The 19788-nt window shown below is 33.5% G+C and overlaps 2 protein-coding genes and 1 pseudogene across 2 annotated transcripts; 1 reads left to right on the forward strand and 2 right to left on the reverse strand.

Moving 5' to 3' along the window:
• Positions 1 to 9722: 9722 nt before the first annotated feature.
• On the reverse strand, positions 9723 to 10353 carry LOC119603373 (annotated as a pseudogene).
• A 3271-nt stretch (positions 10354 to 13624) lies between these two features.
• Positions 13625 to 14703, forward strand: LOC119603375 (ribose-5-phosphate isomerase-like). The gene has a single exon (XM_037955388.1). It carries the CDS (start codon positions 13717 to 13719, stop codon positions 14548 to 14550), a length of 834 nt encoding a protein of 277 aa, XP_037811316.1. The 5' UTR covers positions 13625 to 13716; the 3' UTR covers positions 14551 to 14703.
• Positions 14704 to 15066: 363 nt separating this feature from the next.
• On the reverse strand, positions 15067 to 15842 carry LOC119603376 (protein TEX261-like). The gene is given in 3 exon segments (XM_037955389.1): positions 15067 to 15506; positions 15568 to 15794; positions 15797 to 15842. Coding segments are annotated over 3 exon segments (501 nt in total). The 3' UTR covers positions 15067 to 15278.
• Positions 15843 to 19788: the final 3946 nt, after the last annotated feature.

A 19788-nucleotide genomic window follows, 5' to 3' on the forward strand; every position in this document is an offset into this window, starting at 1 on the left:
CCAGCCCATTATCAGTTTCGTACCATAAAGTCCTATTAGTGAAGTAGTCCATTGTTATCTTGATCAAGTAGTTCGGAATATTTATAGGTTTCATCCTCGAAACTATATGTTTCCATCCTGCTGAATTAAAAGCTTTTTTAATATCTAAGGTCACTATGGCGCAATATTTTCTTGCTACACCTTTGCCTTGGATTGCATTTCTTGCAGTTTTCAATACTAGATTTATGGCATCGACTGTTGATCTAGCCTTGCGGAAGCCGTATTGCATTTGGGAGATGCCACTTACTTCCTCGGCTGCGGACTGTAGACGGCTATATATTATCCTCTCTAGGCATTTTCCCACTGTATCCAGGAGACATATTGGTCTATAGGATCCGGGTTCTCCTAGTGTTTTACCAGGCTTTGGTATAAGAATTAGCTTCTGCTTCTTCCATTCACTATAAAACACGCCTTCCTTTATGCTTTTAGTAAAAATATTTGCAAACACCTGTGGTCTTATTTGAAGCGCTAGCTTAAGCGCTTTATTTGGGATAGAGTCCATTCCAGGAGCTTTGTTGTCCCCTATTCTCTTGCAAAGTTCAACAATTTCAGCATCCAAAACTTGTACTTCATGAAGTATCCCACTTTCGGTGACATATTCCTGCTCGTTGTATGGTTCTCCGTCTGGAAACAGTGATTTCACTATGTTAGTAACAAGTTCGGGACAGGTAGTTTGTGTGGATTTCCTTCCTTTTGTACCAGCCATTACTATTTTATATGCGCTACCCCATATATTTTCGTCTGCTTTATTACAGAGGTTCTTAAAGGACTCCGACTTACTTTTGTGTATTGCTTCTTTTAATTCCTTCCTAGCCCGATGATAAGTAGCCTTTTTAAGTAAGTGATCGGGTCGGCATCTACTCCTTTGATATTTTCTTCTCGCTTTTAAGCAAGCTTTTCTTAGGGAAGCTATATTATCATTCCACCAGTAAATTTCTTTCCTTCTTTCGGTTTGTCTCCGCCTTGGCATAGATGCATCGCATGCCTCTTTTAGTGACGTGACTAGCTGCCTACACATTTCCGTTGCTGTGCCTTCTATTATGTTGTAGTTGGAGAAAGTTTCGGTGAAACACTCCATATCGATTTTGTCTTTAGACCACCCTTGAATTTTTACCTTTGTGCTTTTTGACACCGTATGACTTCCGGTATGTACAGTGAGTATTATTGCCTGGTGGTCGCTATACGTATAGTGCTCGCTAACCTGCCATTCTACATCTCTTGATAGGTTTGCACTTACGAATGTTAGGTCAACAATCGAGCCATAGCCGGCCCTTCAGAATGTATACGAATTACCCTTACTCACGAGAATTAGGTCGAGTTGAGAAAAGGCGTCAAGCAGTATTCTTCCCCTTTCATTAGTTCTCTGACTCCCCCAATCTATAGCCCAGGCATTTAAATCGCCTCCGATGATGACTGGGTTGTGACCTGATACATCTCTTATAAGATCATCTACAAATCGTTCGAAGTCTAGTATCGGTATATTTGGTGACGCATAACAGCTGTATACGTATATACCACCTATTTTTGCTCTTGCAAAACCTTCATGCTGCTCCTTCATACCCTCTTCTATGGCCTTGTTTCCACAAGCCCATACTGCGGCTCTTCCTGTTGAGTCTCTTTCCCAGACATTTTTGTCTAGATTTTTATATTGTTCACAGACTATAGCTATGTCAGCCTTCATTTCAACAATGGACTGCGCAAGAAGGTCTTGCGCTGTTAGCGCAGTGGTTGGTGTTTAATTGGATTAGTCTCATTTGTTGCTTTCGCTTAGTGCCCTTCTAAACACAGGACATCTGTAGCTTCCTGCAACATGCCGAATATCCTCTGCTCCCCGCGATTTGCATAGTGGGCAGTTTGGTTCAGCTTTGCAATCTTTAGCAAAGTGGCCATCTGTTCCACATTTCCTACATTGCTTGGACCTATCGCTTGTCGCCTTACAATATTTTGAAATGTGGCCATATTCTAGACATCTAAAACATTTTGTCACATGTGATGACTTTCTAAGTCGACATACAGACCATCCAATTTTGATCTTTCCAATTTCAAGAGCTTTACGAGCTGCTTCCACTGGTAGGCTTATCTTGGCTATTTGGGTTCCCATAGGCGTTTTTCGTAGCGATTTTATTATATTCTTGTCTAGACTTGGTAGGTTTAGTTCCCGGGCTAAAGCTTCACAAATCTCGGACTCGATTGTAATATCATCCAAATCTTTACACTCAATAATAGTTTCCTCCTTTAGTGTTTTCACTGTAACATTTCCATTCAATGATGATACGACTTTATCTCTAAATCTTTCGTCTACATTACTATTTGTTGTTTTAAGTTCCAAAAGAAGGTCCCCTTTTTGCGTCCTTCTTATTTCTTCACCTCCTCTCCTAGAGTTTTAAGTTCCGGATCAGCTTTAATTTTTCGTAAGATATCAGCATACGAGATCTCTCCTTTGGTAGATATAATCATTACATCTGGTTTAGGTCTTTTAAATTTTCTCTTTTTTGTTTTCTTGACCAAATTCCACTTGTTGTTCTGAGGAAGTTCTGCCTGAGTCGATATAGTGTCACTAGTTTCGATTTCCTCTTGTACCACATCAGGTTGGTTTTTCTTCTTCGGTGACCTTTTTTGCCTCTTTGGAGCCGTGCTTTTAGGGGTTTCATCATCTATTTCCCTGTCACGTTTGGCATCTTTTTTAGCGGGCGTTTGTTGGGGTGCCTGAGTCTCCATTCCACTTTTGTTGTTTTCAGCCACCTCTTTCGTCCTTTCATTGCGCAGTTCGTTGTATGTTCGTCTTATTTGCCTAACTTGGTCCTTTATGGCGTTGTGGATGTTGTTTCGGCCCTTAAAGAACTTCATAAGGTCAACTATCAGTACTCCCAGCTTTGTAAAGGTATCTTTCTGGTCTTTTTCACTCTTTTGCTGGTTCACCGTTGTTTGATTCATTGGCGTTTGGACCGTTGCTGGTTCAACCGTTGACGTTTGGATTTGCTTCCTGTTGCCTGTGCCAATTCCATCCGGTGGAGTCCTTTTTGTGACCGAGCTTCGAGCAAATGGGTTTGCTGTAGGTGCATCTGCAGCTTCGGACGAACCACTCAAAGTGTTATAATTTTCCACATTTTCTCCGTTGTTATTGTTGTTGTTGTTGATGTTGCAGTAGCTGGATATCGACGACCGGGGGCCTGCTTTCTCACCCCCCTCTGCCGCCGGCACTGGGTTATTAACTCCCTGCACCGTAACTTTACTTTCATCATTTTGACTTTGCATTGTGGCTTTTCTGTCGGGGTTCCTACCCCTAGCGTTTTATACCTAACCGCCAGGTAAGGCAACAGCCGATTCTAACATGAATGCAGACGCTGACCAGGGAGCTGCCCACTATGGAACAAACGCTTCTGGATTTTGGCAAATTGGGTTGACTGGGAAACCGCGGAGTCGTCAATCTCCTAGTGAACCTCTCTAGAGGACATCCTTGCGGGAGATACCTATTTGAATGGCGGCATCTATTCGCCATGTCACAGATCCGTCTTCAGGCTTTTGTACCGTTTTTTAGCACACCTTCAGTCTCTGCCTATCTATCTATCTATCTATCTATCTATCTATCTATCTATCTATCTATCTATCTATCTATCTATCTATCTATCTATCTATCTATCTATCTATCTATCTATCTATCTATCTATCTATCTATCTATCTATCTATCTATCTATCTATCTATCTATCTATCTATCTATCTATCTATCTATCTATTTATCTATCTATCTATCTATCTATCTATCTATCTATCTATCTATCTATCTATCTATCTATCTATCTATCTATCTATCTATCTATCTATCTATCTATCTATCTATCTATCTATCTATCCATCCATCCATCTATCTATCTATCTATCTATCTATCTATCTATCTATCTATCTATCTATCTATCTATCTATCTATCTATCTATTATCTATCTATCTATCTATCTATCTATCTATCTATCTATCTATCTATCTATCTATCTATCTATCTATCTATCTATCTATCTATCTATCTATCTATCTATCTATCTATCTACCTGTAGAATCGATTAAGTAACTTCATTTGAAAATTTCAAATTAAAATTTCAGTTGTTGGCCATCTGGGAATTGAAAACGACTGTCCCCAATAATAGCAAAGCAAGGCATTAAATTTCATTTAATTTAACATGCATAGAAGGTACAAAGTTATATTATTTACGTATATTGTAAAAAAGACAAACTTATAAACATATTTGTTTATTTGTTACTGATTTGTAAATTGTAAATATTAAATTATTATTTTTATCAATATTTTCAATTTACAAACAATTGCCTTTACCCCTGCTATGAGTGAGCCCACTTCAAATGTTCAATATTTGATGAAAATATGAGATTTATTATGTCAACAATTGATACATTGGAAATTATATAGAAAATAAGAAAAAAGAAATAAAATTTACAAAATATTGCAATTTACATATAAATGTATTTATAATTTTTTTACATATGTATGTGTGTGCATATGTTTAAGTGTGAATATTTAAATGCGTATAAATTTATTGTTAAAATAAATAGCAATATGATGTTGTAAATAAACAAAAATGAAAAACACATTTTAGATTTTGCAATATTGTAAATATACCATTATTGTCAAATAAATATATCAGAGATAATAAATATTTCAAGGACTTTTAGTATTGACTATAATAAATGCAATTTTTTTGAACAAACCGGATATTACTCATACGCACACAGACATATAGCAATTGTACTTATGTTGTATGTACTAATTCTATATCTGTGATTACAAAGGTATAATCGCCTAAATTTATATAGTATATCACTATATATATTGTCATTTCTTTAATAAAGTTTTTCGAAAAGATTTTTCTCATTAGTTTGATTTTCAAGTTAGGCTATATTTACTTGTAATCATATGGTTTAACATTTACATTGCCTTCAATCTATTTGACTAGATTTACATTCAAAAAATTTAAACATTTATAAAACATTTTAAATAAATAATGTCACATTGCCTTCAATATATTCATTTAGACAAGTAAATGGTTCCATACATTAGTTTATATTTATATATAATTTCTATTATTTTAACTTGTACTTTTATTTGCACTAACAACATTTTATATAATTTAATAATAAATTAAGTTTAAACTAATTTTGTTGTTTATGTTTGAAAATAAATGTTTAATTAAGCAAATCATGAAATTAAGCAATAGTTCATTGACGAAATTCATTAATAACAGTTACGCTTATAGCGAAGCATTTGAACTTACATGACCTTTTACCTACATACCCAGCAAAAACATGGTAATGACTTATGCTTACTCAATAACTAACTTTGCAATGACTGCTATAAACCATCTGCATTACATAGAAGGAGTCTGGTAATCTTCGATTTTGTTGGCTTTAAGTCTTTTAAGTTACATGACCTTTTACCTACATACCCAGCAAAAACATGGTAATGACTTATGCTTACTCAATAACTAACTTTGCAATGACTGCTATAAACCATCTGCATTACATAGAAGGAGTCTAGTAATCTTCGATTTTGTTGGCTTTAAGTCTTTTAATCCTGTTAAGGTAAGTCACTATTTATATAAGAAATATTACTGTTATTTCTGGACCATTCCTTTTATGAAGTTATTTTTGGAATTCTCTACTATCTTAATTTAAATTAAAAATGAAAGTGTGCTTTCCTTTGCGATGCCATGTGATCTCATTAAAAGGTTTTTTTCTCAAATTATTTGCTTTATTTCTTTGAAATCTTTCCATTACTTAGATACTGAAATATTCAGTTCCATAAGTCACACCAACACATTTCCTCTTTCCTTTAAACAAACCCTAGTAAAATGGCTGAAACAAAAATATTATGATAAAGCAGAAATAGTAAGAAGATAAGAAAAAAGGCGGACCATAGCAGATGAGTCTCTGTGGATGTAAAGAAAAAAGGATTGGTAAATGAATAATAAATGAGGAATGAATGGAGTTAGAAATTCGTAGTAGGTCATATAGACGACCATATAAGACGCTACAATTTTGACTAGGAGAAGATCTAAGGGTCCAAACTCTTCAGATTTTAACTTAATGTCGATATATTGACAAGAAACTATTCTAAAAACAAGCCTGAAATGTGGAACTATTTATATTTATGACATTTCAATTGATAATCCGGGAGGACTCGTTGAAACGATGTATATATTTCCGCCATTTTCTCTATGCTTTCGTCTTTCAAACAAAAATGACAAATAACTTAAATATCCTTACCAAACGCCTAACAAATTCAATATATTCCCCATAGTTTTTACAAACAACCAATCCTCCTACCTTTGTAATACACACAACCCAGCAAATACATATATATTAGTTGGGTTAGAATTTGGTCTTAGTGTTAAATTGCCACCACCCCTGGGAAATGATGATGCTGCTAGTTGGCATAGAACAATAATGATAAGCATTATATCTTTTACTCACACTTATCACGAGTAAAACACAGAAGAATCTAAAACGAATAAGGTCACCCAATTACCCAGGAGTAGAAGAGAAATAAGTAGTAAATATCGAGGGCAACAAGAAACTTCTATTTGATATGAGATGAGACAAATGAAATGAAAGTACGCAATTGAAAAGTTAACTTTAACAAGCATAGGGAATACGATGGAAAAATATGCAAAAAAAAACAACAAGAAAAACATAGAAAATAATGTTAATGATGATTCTCATTCTGCTGTTAGAGTGATTTAATGAACAATACAAAAATGGAGCTTAAGGGCATTTTTTAAAAATTTAAAAAAGGTACATGTATATAACATGCTATTGTGACTTCTCTATGGACTAGTCTATAGACTACTCTATGGACTAGTCTATAGACTACTCTATGGACTAGTCTATAGACTACTCTATGGACTAGTCTATAGACTACTCTATGGACTAGTCTATAGACTACTCTATGGACTAGTCTATAGACTACTCTATGGACTAGTCTATAGACTACTCTATGGACTAGTCTATAGACTACTCTATGGACTAGTCTATAGACTACTCTATGGACTAGTCTATAGACTACTCTATGGACTAGTCTATAGACTACTCTATGGACTAGTCTATAGACTACTCTATGGACTAGTCTATAGACTACTCTATGGACTAGTCTATAGACTACTCTATGGACTAGTCTATAGACTACTCTATGGACTAGTCTATAGACTACTCTATGGACTAGTCTATAGACTACTCTATGGACTAGTCTACAGACTACTCTATGGACTAGTCTATAGAATACTCTACGTAAAAGTCTATAGACTACTCTATGGACTAGTCTATAGACTACTCTATGGACTAGTCTATAGACTACTCTATGGACTAGTCTATAGACTACTCTATGGACTAGTCTATAGACTACTTTATGGACTAGTCTTCAGACTACTCTATGAACTAGTCTGTAGACTACTCTATGGATTAGTCTGTAGACTACTCTATGGACTAGTCTTTAGACTACTTTATGGACTGGTCTTTAGACTACTCTATGTACTAGTCTTTAGACTACTCTATGTACTAGTCTTTAGACTACTCTATGTACTAATCTATAGACTACTCTATGGACTAGTCTATAGACTACTCTATGGACTAGTCTATAGACTACTCTATGGACTAGTCTGTAGACTACTCTATGGACTAGTCTATAGACTACTCTATGGACTAGTCTATAGACTACTACTACTACTACTCTATGGACTAGTCTATAGACTACTCTATGGACTAGTCTATAGACTACTCTATGGACTAGTCTATAGACTACTCTATGGACTAGTCTATAGACTACTCTATGGACTAGTCTATAGACTACTCTATGGACTAGTCTAGAGACTGCTCTATGGACTAGTCTATAGACTACTCTATGGACTAATCTATAGACTACTCTATGGACTAGTCTATAGACTACTTTATGGACTAATCTATAGACTACTCTATGGACTAGTCTATAGACTATAGACTTTTACTACTCAATGGACTAGTCTATAGACTACTCAATAGAATAGTCTATAGACTACTTTATGGACTAGTCTTTAGACTACTCTATGTACTAATCTATATACTACTCTATGGACTAGTCTATAGACTACTCTATGGACTAGTCTATAGACTACTCTATGGACTAGTCTATAGACTACTCTATGGACTAGTCTGTAGACTACTCTATGGACTAGTCTATAGACTACTCTATGAACTAGTCTATAGACTACTCGATGAACTAGTCTGTAGACTACTCGATGAACTAGTCTGTAGACTACTCGATGAACTAGTCTGTAGACTACTCTATGGACTAGTCTGTAGACTACTCTATAGACTAGTCTATAGACTACTCTATGGGCTAGTCTATAGATCTATGGGACTAGTCTATAGACTACTCTATGGACTAGTCTATAGACTACTCTATGGACTAGTCTATAGACTACTCTATGGACTAGTCTATAGACTACTACTACTACTACTCTATGGACTAGTCTATAGACTACTCTATGGACTAGTCTATAGACTACTCTATGGACTAGTCTAGAGACTGCTCTATGGACTAGTCTATAGACTGCTCTATGGACTAGTCTATAGACTACTCTATGGACTAATCTATAGACTACTCTATGGACTAATCTATAGACTACTCTATGGACTAGTCTATAGACTACTTTATGGACTAGTCTATAGACTACTCTATGGACTAGTCTATAGACTACTCTATGGACTAGTCTATAGACTACTCTATGGACTAGTCTATAGACTACTCTATGGACTAGTCTATAGACTACTCCATGGACTAGTCTATAGACTACTCTATGGACTAGTCTATAGACTACTCCATGGACTAGTCTATAGACTACTCATGGACTAGTCTATAGACTAGTCTATAGACTACTCTATGGACTAGTCTATAGACTACTCTATGGACTAGTCTATAGACTACTCTATGGACTAGGCTATAGACTACTCTATGGACTAGTCTATAGACTACTCTATGGACTAGTCTATAGACTACTCTATGGACTAGTCTATAGACTACTCTATGGACTAGTCTATAGACTACTCTATGGACTAGTCTATAGACTACTCTATGGACTAGTCTATAGACTACTCAATGGACTAGTCTATAGACTACTCAATGGACTAGTCTATAGACTACTCAATAGAATAGTCTATAGACTACTCTAGTCTACAGACTACTCCATGGACTAGTCTATAGCTACATTACGGACTAGTCTATAGTATACTTGTCTATAGACTACTCTATGGACTTGTCTATAGACTACTCTATGGACTTGTCTATAGACTACTTTATGGACTTGTCTATAAACATCTCTATCTACTTGTCAATATACTTCTCTATGGACTTGTCAATAGACTACTCTATGGACTTGTCAATAGAGTACTCTATGAATTGTCTATAAACTACTATATGGACTAGTCTATAGGCTACTCTATGGACTGGTCTATAAACTACTCTATCGACTAGTCTATAGCCTACTTTATGGACTAGTTATAGCCTACTTTATGGTCTAGTTCTATAGAATACTCTATGGTATAGGTAGAACTCTCTCTTCTTTACAAGAAAATTGCATTACGCCATAATTTAAACATTTGAATGATTTAAAATCTGTATATTAACTTAAAAAAATCCACTTTCTTATCCATTTTTATTTCCTTTCCTTATGGGCAAAAGACTTCCATTCGTAGTCAAACTGCCAATTAATTTATCCAAATCATAAAAATCTAAACGTTGAACAAAATGTAAATACGGCATAAATTTATTAATAAATTGATCGTTAAATGACAAATTTGTGAACGTATAGGGGAAATTCTGGAAAAAATAGATGATCTTTTAGTAACAAATAAATCAAAATAATCACATATTTACCGATTTAAATGGACACTGGTAAGGTATATTGCTGGTTCTTCTTATTTCCAGCATGATACTATGTACCATAGGTATTTCGAAAACGTGTCTCAATTGCATTGCAGGTACTCATTTTAATATCGATAAAATGTATTAAATTTTCTTACCAATTGGTGAGATATCAATGAAATATCGTACGAAAAAATTATTATGCATTATTTTATTAAATATAAATTTACCGCTATATGCATAATGATTTGTCGCTAATTTTTCCAAGTCACATTCAAAATGTTTAAGACTTTTAGCAAGTGGTCGACAGGTGACATTGTTTATTACGAAATTGTAACGTCTGGAGGAAACCTTATATATAAAAGTATATTTATTTGTTTTTGTTCTATAAATATTTTTACACTTACCTCATGTGAGTTTTTAATTATCGATAATAGGCAAAATATGCGGAGAAATTTCGTCAACATTTTTACAATATTCTGTCCGAGTGAGTGATCATACGCCTATCATTAAGTTTAACGATTTGCCCAGAATCTAAAAAATATACAATGGTCCATAAAGCTCATAACTCTCATATTAATACTTATTAAGTAGTATTGTGATAAATTTTATACTTACTGTAACTAATCCTGAGAAAATCGATCTATTATGAAATCTACCTCTTATGTATATAGAGTAATTTCCGAATATCACTAACATAAAGCACCTGCAATACGGATTCGGCATACACGACTAAATTTGTCTATTTACTCGCTTGTTTTAATATTATCGCTCAGTGTCATTAATTTTGAAAATTGTATAAGCAATTAAATATTAAAATTTTGCTTTTAAATTAATATCGATAATTTGCCAGTTCTATGTCGTAATAAAAACATTAAGGGGGGAGTGATGTACCCTAGCGTGAAACAGGGATGGACATTTCAGTACTGTTGTATTTATTTCAGTAATTTTTGCGAACGACTCATATTGTATACAATATATATACATATACACTATAGTGTAGTTAATAGAATATAGTCTAGTCTATAGTCTAGTCTATAGTCTAGTCTATAGTCTAGTCTATAGTCTAGTCTATAGTCTAGTCTATAGTCTAGTCTATAGTCTAGTCTATAGTCTAGTCTATAGTCTAGTCTATAGTCTAGTCTATAGTCTAGTCTATAGTCTAGTCTATAGTCTAGTCTATAGTCTAGTCTATAGTCTAGTCTATAGTCTAGTCTATAGTCTAGTCTATAGTCTAGTCTATAGTCTAGTCTATAGTCTAGTCTATAGTCTAGTCTATAGTCTAGTCTATAGTCTAGTCTATAGTCTAGTCTATAGTCTAGTCTATAGTCTAGTCTATAGTCTAGTCTATAGTCTAGTCTATAGTCTAGTCTATAGTCTAGTCTATAGTCTAGTCTATAGTCTAGTCTATAGTCTAGTCTATAGTCTAGTCTATAGTCTAGTCTATAGTCTAGTCTATAGTCTAGTCTATAGTCTAGTCTATAGTCTAGTCTATAGTCTAGTCTAGTCTAGTCTATAGTCTAGTCTATAGTCTAGTCTATAGTCTAGTCTATAGTCTAGTCTATAGTCTAGTCTATAGTCTAGTCTATAGTCTAGTCTATAGTCTAGTCTATAGTGTAGTCTATAGTCTAGTCTATAGTCTAGTCTATAGTCTAGTCTATAGTCTAGTCTATAGTCTGTCTATAGTCTAGTCTATAGTCTAGTCTATAGTCTAGTCTATAGTCTAGTCTATAGTCTAGTCTATAGTCTAGTCTATAGTCTATCTATAGTCTAGTCTATAGTCTAGTCTATAGTCTAGTCTATAGTCTAGTCTATAGTCTAGTCTTTAGTCTAGTCTATAGTCTAGTCTATAGTCTAGTCTAGTCTATAGTCTAGTCTATAGTCTAGTCTATAGTCTAGTCTATAGTCTAGTCTATAGTCTAGTCTATAGTCTAGTCTATAGTCTAGTCTATAGTCTAGTCTATAGTCTAGTCTATAGTCTAGTCTATAGTCTAGTCTATAGTCTAGTCTATAGTCTAGTCTATAGTCTAGTCTAGTCTAGTCTAGTCTAGTCTAGTCTATAGTCTAGTCTATAGTCTAGTCTAGTCTATAGTCTAGTCTATAGTTAGTCTATAGTCTAGTCTATAGTCTAGTCTATAGTCTAGTCTATAGTCTAGTCTATAGTCTAGTCTATAGTCTAGTCTATAGTCTAGTCTATAGTGTAGTCTATAGTCTAGTCTATAGTCGTCTATAGTCTAGTCTATAGTCTAGTCTATAGTCTAGTCTATAGTCTAGTCTATAGTCTAGTCTATAGTCTAGTCTATAGTCTAGTCTATAGTCTAGTCTATAGTCTAGTCTATAGTCTAGTCTATAGTCTAGTCTATAGTCTAGTCTATAGTCTAGTCTATAGTCTAGTCTTTAGTCTAGTCTATAGTCTAGTCTATAGTCTAGTCTAGTCTATAGTCTAGTCTATAGTCTAGTCTATAGTCTAGTCTATAGTCTAGTCTATAGTCTAGTCTAGTCTATAGTCTAGTCTAGTCTATAGTCTATCTAGTCTATAGTCTAGTCTATAGTCTAGTCTATAGTCTAGTCTATAGTCTAGTCTATAGTCTAGTCTATAGTCTAGTCTATAGTCTAGTCTATAGTCTAGTCTCTAGTCTATAGCCTAGTCTCTAGTCTATAGTCTAGTCTATAGTCTAGTCTATAGTCTAGTCTATAGTCTAGTCTATAGTCTAGTCTATAGTCTAGTCTATAGTCTAGTTAGTCTATAGTCTAGTCTATAGTCTAGTCTATAGTCTAGTCTATAGTCTAGTCTATAGTCTAGTCTATAGTCTAGTCTATAGTCTAGTCTATAGTCTAGTCTATAGTCTAGTCTATAGCCTAGTCTCTCTAGTCTATAGTCCAGTCTATAGTCTAGTCTAGTCTATAGTCTAGTCTATAGTCTAGTCTATAGTCTAGTCTATAGTCTAGTCTATAGTCTAGTCTATAGTCTAGTCTATAGTCTAGTCATAGTCTAGTCTATAGTTAGTTAGTCCTAGTCTATAGTCTAGTCTATAGTCTAGTCTATAGTCTAGTCTATAGTCTAGTCTATAGTCTAGTCCTAGTCTATAGTCTAGTCTATAGTCTAGTCTATAGTCCTAGTCGATAGTCTAGTCTATCGTCTAGTCTATAGTCTAGTCTATAGTCTAGTCTATAGTTTAGTCTACAGTAAATAGTTAGTCTATATTTTAGTCTCTAATCTAGTTGTCTAGTCTATAGAAAGATAAATTCAGAAAAGCTTATTGTGTATCGTAATATTCAGCGTTTTGTAGTTTTACTTCCATTAAGATTTTTCAAATTTAACAGTCATTCAATTCATTTAACAGGAGGGCAACTCTCGGTGAACTGCTTTATTGTCGAAGCAACTGTTTTAAGCTATTATACTACTGCAATTATTTACAGAACTAACTGCCTTATCACATATAAGTTTTTTTTATGCGTACAGTGATAGATGTTATAAAATCTGTTTGGTACTTTATTTTTTATGAATTGTAAACAAAAAACTCGTTTTTACTTTAGGTGAACATAAGCATTAAAGTTTTTCTTAGAATTTCATATGTTATTTAGAAAGACATTTCCAAAAAAACTTATGATATACTAATTTTGATTAGATTTTGAAATCTACAAAAAGTACCATTTTGTTATAAAAGTACTATGCCAACACTGTTGCGTGATAAGACCGGTTACTTTTGTTTTGTTCTTGTATAAAATTAGCAAACTTGAAAAAAATTAACAAAAAGTTTTCAATTAAAAACACATGTCGTTACGCGTTTTTAGTAAACACTTCTCGGTCTGCATAAACAAACGTTTGACGCTCGGCGCACTACAAAAAACACGTGAATTCCCAACAAGACAATCTATCACCACCACTAGCTCTACAAACATGTCACTAAACGAAGCCAAGCGTATTGCTGCTTATCAAGCTGTAGATGAATGGGTCAAGACCAACACAGCCGTAGGCATTGGTAGTGGTTCTACTGTAGTATTTGCTGTCGATCGTCTAGCAGAACGTGTTAAAAATGAAGGTCTACAAGTAGTGTGTGTACCCACCAGCTTCCAAGCCCGCCAACTTATTGTTGAAAACAATTTGACATTGGGCGACTTAGATCGTAATCCTCTCTTGGATGTAGCTATTGATGGTGCCGATGAGGTGGACAAAGATATGGTTTTGATTAAAGGCGGCGGTGGCTGTTTGCTGCAAGAGAAAATTGTAGCTTCCTGTGCTGAAAAACTTATTATTATTGCCGATTACACTAAAAACTCTCAGAAATTGGGAGAACAATACAAAAAGGGTGTACCCATTGAGGTGGTGCCTATGGCTTATGTGCCCATCAGAGAAAAGGTACAGAAAATGTTCGGTGGTGAGTTGAAATTACGCATGGCTGTTGCTAAGGCCGGTCCCTGTGTCACCGATAATGGTAATTTCATTTTGGACTGGCATTTCCCTCAAGAACAAGAGTTCAATTGGTCGGAAGTCAATAAGGATTTATTGCTGATTCCTGGTGTTGTGGAGACTGGTTTATTTGTTAATATGGCTACCAAAGCTTACTTTGGTATGGCCAATGGTGAAGTTAAGACTCAGGAAAAGTAGTTTTTTAAGTTAAGTTAAAAGTTCATTTGTTTTGTTTAGAATGACTTGCCGTTTTGGGTTTGTTTGTAAAGAATCTTTTTAAAAGTACTAATGTTGCATTTGTTAAAAAAAAAACTCGAAAAAATAAAATATTTTTTGTAAACATTAAAAAAATGTGGTTTATTTGATTTTCAGCCGCTAATTTTGATATTTAATTAAGATAAGTGTTAATTAAAAACAATGATTTTATTATCTGTAGTTATATGCAATAACCGACTAAGTTGGTTTAAGAACAATGTAATATTCTTTTAAATAATTAGACAGATAGATGGTATTCGGCGTATTCTAGACATTTAGATAAGAAAACTCTAATCTCAGGTTTAAAAATTTATTAGTTATTAATAATGTGTAAATCAAAATTACACATATCCTCCTTAGTGACACTCGACTGTACGATTTGTATGCTTAGATTATTTCGTACCAAATGTTTCAATTCAAACACGACATTTTTTCCCCAACTAAAAATTCGTGAACAAATTTTAAATTTCAATAAATATTGCTTATATTTTAAATGTTCAACTATTTGCCATGAATGAGAAAAATAATGTCCTTAATCTATATGAAAATTTTATACAAAAGTCTTTTTTTTTATTAAGAAAACTTCATTACTTATAACACTACATAATTTTCACACTCTGAGCTGATGTTTAGCGTCAACATCCAAAAAAATATTTCAAATAAACGAGAATTCAAAACGATTTTTTATTTCGTCCCGGCATTATAGAGTCCTTAACATAATTGAATAGTGATAAAAGACCCTGTTTCTTGCCGCGTGAAAAATAATTACTAACAACATCTTGACCCATATGATGATCACTATCACTAATAGTGGTGGGCAGAACATTATCATTAGCGCTTAAGGAAACAAAGAGAGCGAATGGTACCATCCACAAGCAAATGGTAAAATAAGCTAAAATCTGTTAAGTAAAAGAATGGAATTAATAAATTCATAAAATTGTTTCACGTTTTAAAACAAACCTGAGTAAATGGATAATATACTGAGGTAAAATGTTGAAAGGCCAACAAATGATTTGCTATTAAACACACCACTGTACCAATAAAGGATAACGATAGGAATTTAATAAAAGGAAAATTACTCATTATGGCTAAATGAAGGAATTGTGTAACAAAACCCATGGCCACCATGCTCCAGGGTAAATCATCACAGAATATAAACATAGTATAAACAAACATGGTGAAACTATCATCATCATGATAACCTTGCGTGCCGCACTGGTATATTCCTCTACCATTCTGCAATATAATATAAACCGGCCCGCTAAAATATACAAAAGTTTAATCCAATTAGAAGCCTGTTTCATATTTTTAACATTACAACTTACCTATTGATATGGTTACAAATATAATTTGTAATATTAACGCTATCCAACTTAAATATACATGAAACCCATTTTTATCCACCCAATTGCCTTAAATTGTTTTCTTTTTTGTAGCTGTAATTGTTGTTGTTTTTTGTTTATTTTCACCTGTCCAAATTTTGTCTTTAGTCTTTTACGTATTCGTTTTTGTTGCTATGTATAGCTGTCAAAATGATTTATTTTTGGTTGAGATTTTTACACATTTATGTAATAATTATTAACATAAGTGGCTAGTATTCGTTTATTTTATTATATTTAAATTATTTTGTAAATACATGATATATTAAAGCGGTATAAATAATTTACTGCAGTGTAAAAAATAGTAAAACGTCATCGCCAGCTGTTTATCATAAAAGGAAAAAGTGATGTTAATTGGCTGCTTTTTTTAACAATAAGCGATTTTAGGCCAATGTAGCTGCACAGAGAATATTCTAGCGATTTCTATTACACTGTTACCGTATTTTCTTTATTTATACCTTTGTAAAATAAAAAAGGTGACTGCAATATAACTGATTAATTTTTTTATTTTTGTGTAGAGTGCACTTTCTGTCAAATGTTGTTATTGTTTACATGTTATCATATTATGCCATGTGTTGTTGTTAATTATTTTTGTCTAAACGTTCACCAAAAAATGAAATTTTTAATTAAATTTTCAGAGATAGTATAAGTTTTTTTTCTCATATCTTCGTTACTTATTAACCGATTTTGTTGGATTTAAAGAGAAAACTTCTCGAAAGTATGTCTGACAAAATTATTGAAATTTTTGATCCCGAAAATTTATTTCAACAGCCAGACAGACAAACATGTCTTAACCGGCTGCGATATTTAAAAGGAACCAGAATAAATATATGTACTTTATAGGATCGGAAAATTACTTCATAGTAACTCCAAGCGGAATGACAAACTAATATACATATACAATTTTGAGAATTTGTAATAAAAATATGTAGTAAAAATAGTAAATCTCGTGAAAAAGAGTTGTATAACGAGAGAAAAAAATAAAATAGTATTCACGAATACAAAAATTTTCTACTCTTGCAGACATTTCCGATTTTTTTAATATTTGCCTCAAAAATTAAACTTTTTATTCTCTCGGATTCCGTTTTTATTTGAAATCGTTGAAAATTTAAAAACTGGCTTAATAACGATTTTAAATCGCCGCCGAAATTTGTAGTGACAGCCGATGACGTCGTTAATCATTGTTGGCTCTTGTCTATGTAGCGGAATTTGATGCAAAAAAAGAAGCGCGTGCGTTCAGAGAACCGCGTCGATTCGACTTAAAGCTTTAAGCCTAGCCGCCGAACAAAATTTCTAAGCTGCCTCCGCCGCCGAAATTTTTTCAGCTTAATACGGCTTGAAATTTGGCCGGTGTAAAACTTTACTCAACGTTCGATGTATATGCTTCCAAAATCCCACTTTTTTTATCTCTCGGATCCGTTTTTATTTAAAATCGTTGAAAATTTAAAAACTAAACATAATTAAAAACTTAGCCGGCTTACAGTAGGCATATTTAGTGTCAGCCGCCACGGTCGTTAATATTTGTCGGCGCAGAGCTTCGCGTGCGTTTGATAGACAAACGACGAAAAACTTGAAAGAAAGTCGAAAGAAGAAAAATTTTGCAATTTGTATTAATTTTCCAAAAAAATTTAATAATAATACGAAAATTGTACTTTTTCGTTTTGATGTTAATAACTAATTTAAGCAAAGTGTTGTAACAAAAAAGAGTGATAACAATTTGCAAGTAAAAAGAAAACAACGGAACAATTGCATCGGAAACGCAAAAAAAAATCCACAATTAAAACGTGTCTACTGCCAAGAAAAAAAAAAACACAAGCAAATCCAATCTATGAAGAAAAACTGTACAATTTACGGAAATTATAAGTAACAAGATTAAAGCAAAGAATTTCTTAAATTGTTGAAATTGTTTTTAACTACCAAAAAACAAATTACGGATATAAAAACGAAAAAGAAAGAGTGGAAAATTTGCTAAACAAGTGTTAGGTTAGAAACGAATAATCAAAGAGGAATTGAAAAAAATAAAAGTGTTTAGTAATAAAAAGCCAAAAAAAAACGTATCAACAACAACAGCTAAAACAAAAACAATGACAAACAATAGAGAAGAATTGCCAATGCAACAACAACAACAAAACGATAACAATGAGCAATTACCCGAACCACAAGCAGAAGCTGGTGGAGGAGGTGAAGAACAACAGCAGCAGCAGGCAAATGAACAAGAAGAGCAACAGGAGGAGCAGGTAAATATGGAAATTGATGACCAACAGCAGCAGCAACAGCAAGAACAGCCAAACGATGATAATAATGAAAATCAAGATGCCGCCGCGGCAAATGAAGATGCCCAAGCCGAAGGAGCAGATGGTGAAAATCAAAACTCAGATGCTGAAGATGATGACAATGGAGCAGCAGCTGCTGATCCATTTTATGGCTTCGATGAATCTGAACCCAATTTAGAGGAAAAAGATATGGCTCAAGTCTTACAATTTTGGGAATCAAAACATACTACATCGGGCTTTGATCCCGTACCAATATTAAAAAGGTAATTAGTACTCATTTCCTTAAGTTTTTTTTTATCAGCGTTTTTTTTTAGTGACGTTTACATAAAAATGTGATGAAATCACATAAAAAAATATATTTTTTGTACGTATTCTGTTCATGTGCTGTGGGGAGGAGGTCATACTAGAGAGTTATGTTTTTGTTTTATTTATTTGTTGTTGTTTAATTTTTTTCTAGAAAATATTTGTTGTTTTTATTTAAAGAATTGACCACTATTAATTTGAATTTAAAAAATTGCTATGTATTTAACGAAAATATTTCTTTATTATAGAACAAAATAAATAAGTAAATTTTGCAAATTGAAGGCAAATATTATTGGTTAACGTTTTTTTTACCGGTTTAAAGTTATCTTCTAGACTTTGATGTAGACATAAAGATTATTAGAAATACGTATTAATAACTAACATTGAAGGGGGTTTCTACTTGCCAAGTACATATCCAATCATGAATGATGTAGTAGATGGTGATTATATTGTAATTCTTTACAAAAGGAAACACAAATCTTAAAAAAATTGTTTAAAGTTGCTTGTCCCATTACAGGACAAAGAAAAAAAGTACTGAATGTTTAATCGAATAAGTTTAAGTCTAACTCTATGTATAATTTAAAGTTTAGTTTAGAAAAATTAGGGTTATGTACAACCATGTGTTGTACTACATGTGGTCTATTTTAATTTCCTTTAAAAGAGTGTGTAGAGAATTGTAAAAAACCAATATATTACTCTGACAAAAGCCTAGAAGATCACACAAATTGCAACCAGAAATGCTCCTAGTTCTCGGTTTTTTGTTTGAGACTATAATATAGTCTCAAAGAATATATTCTTTTGACAATGCCTGATTATTCTATTGTCTCTAACTCTTTAACATTGATTGATAGCCCTAGAAAAGTCCATAGACTAGTTTTGTTAAATCCAACAAGTACCTATTTCGATTGCTTTCGATTCAAGTTCTGGCCTTAGACAATCCAACCTACTATTTAAGGGTAATAGAGTCATGTGTATTGAGAGGTCCTTGATGCCAATTTCTTCACAGGAGCAGTTTCTTTGTATTTGTTCTAAGTTCAGAGATATTTAATCTCTCATCCGAGATTGCTAGGATTCTTAAAGTACTTTGTTGCACGTCTTTAGAGATCATGATTTCCTGGATTCCATTGTAAAAGCTTGTGATGTCGTTTCGGATGTGTCAGGGGAATAATGTTGATGTATTTAGCTAGATAGATCTATCTATCTATCTATCTATCTTCTATCTATCT

Source organism: Lucilia sericata, unplaced genomic scaffold (genome assembly GCF_015586225.1).
Source record: "Lucilia sericata isolate MDLA Ls3-8-SP2 unplaced genomic scaffold, ASM1558622v1 Contig000298F_arrow, whole genome shotgun sequence".
Taxonomy (NCBI): domain Eukaryota; kingdom Metazoa; phylum Arthropoda; class Insecta; order Diptera; family Calliphoridae; genus Lucilia; species Lucilia sericata.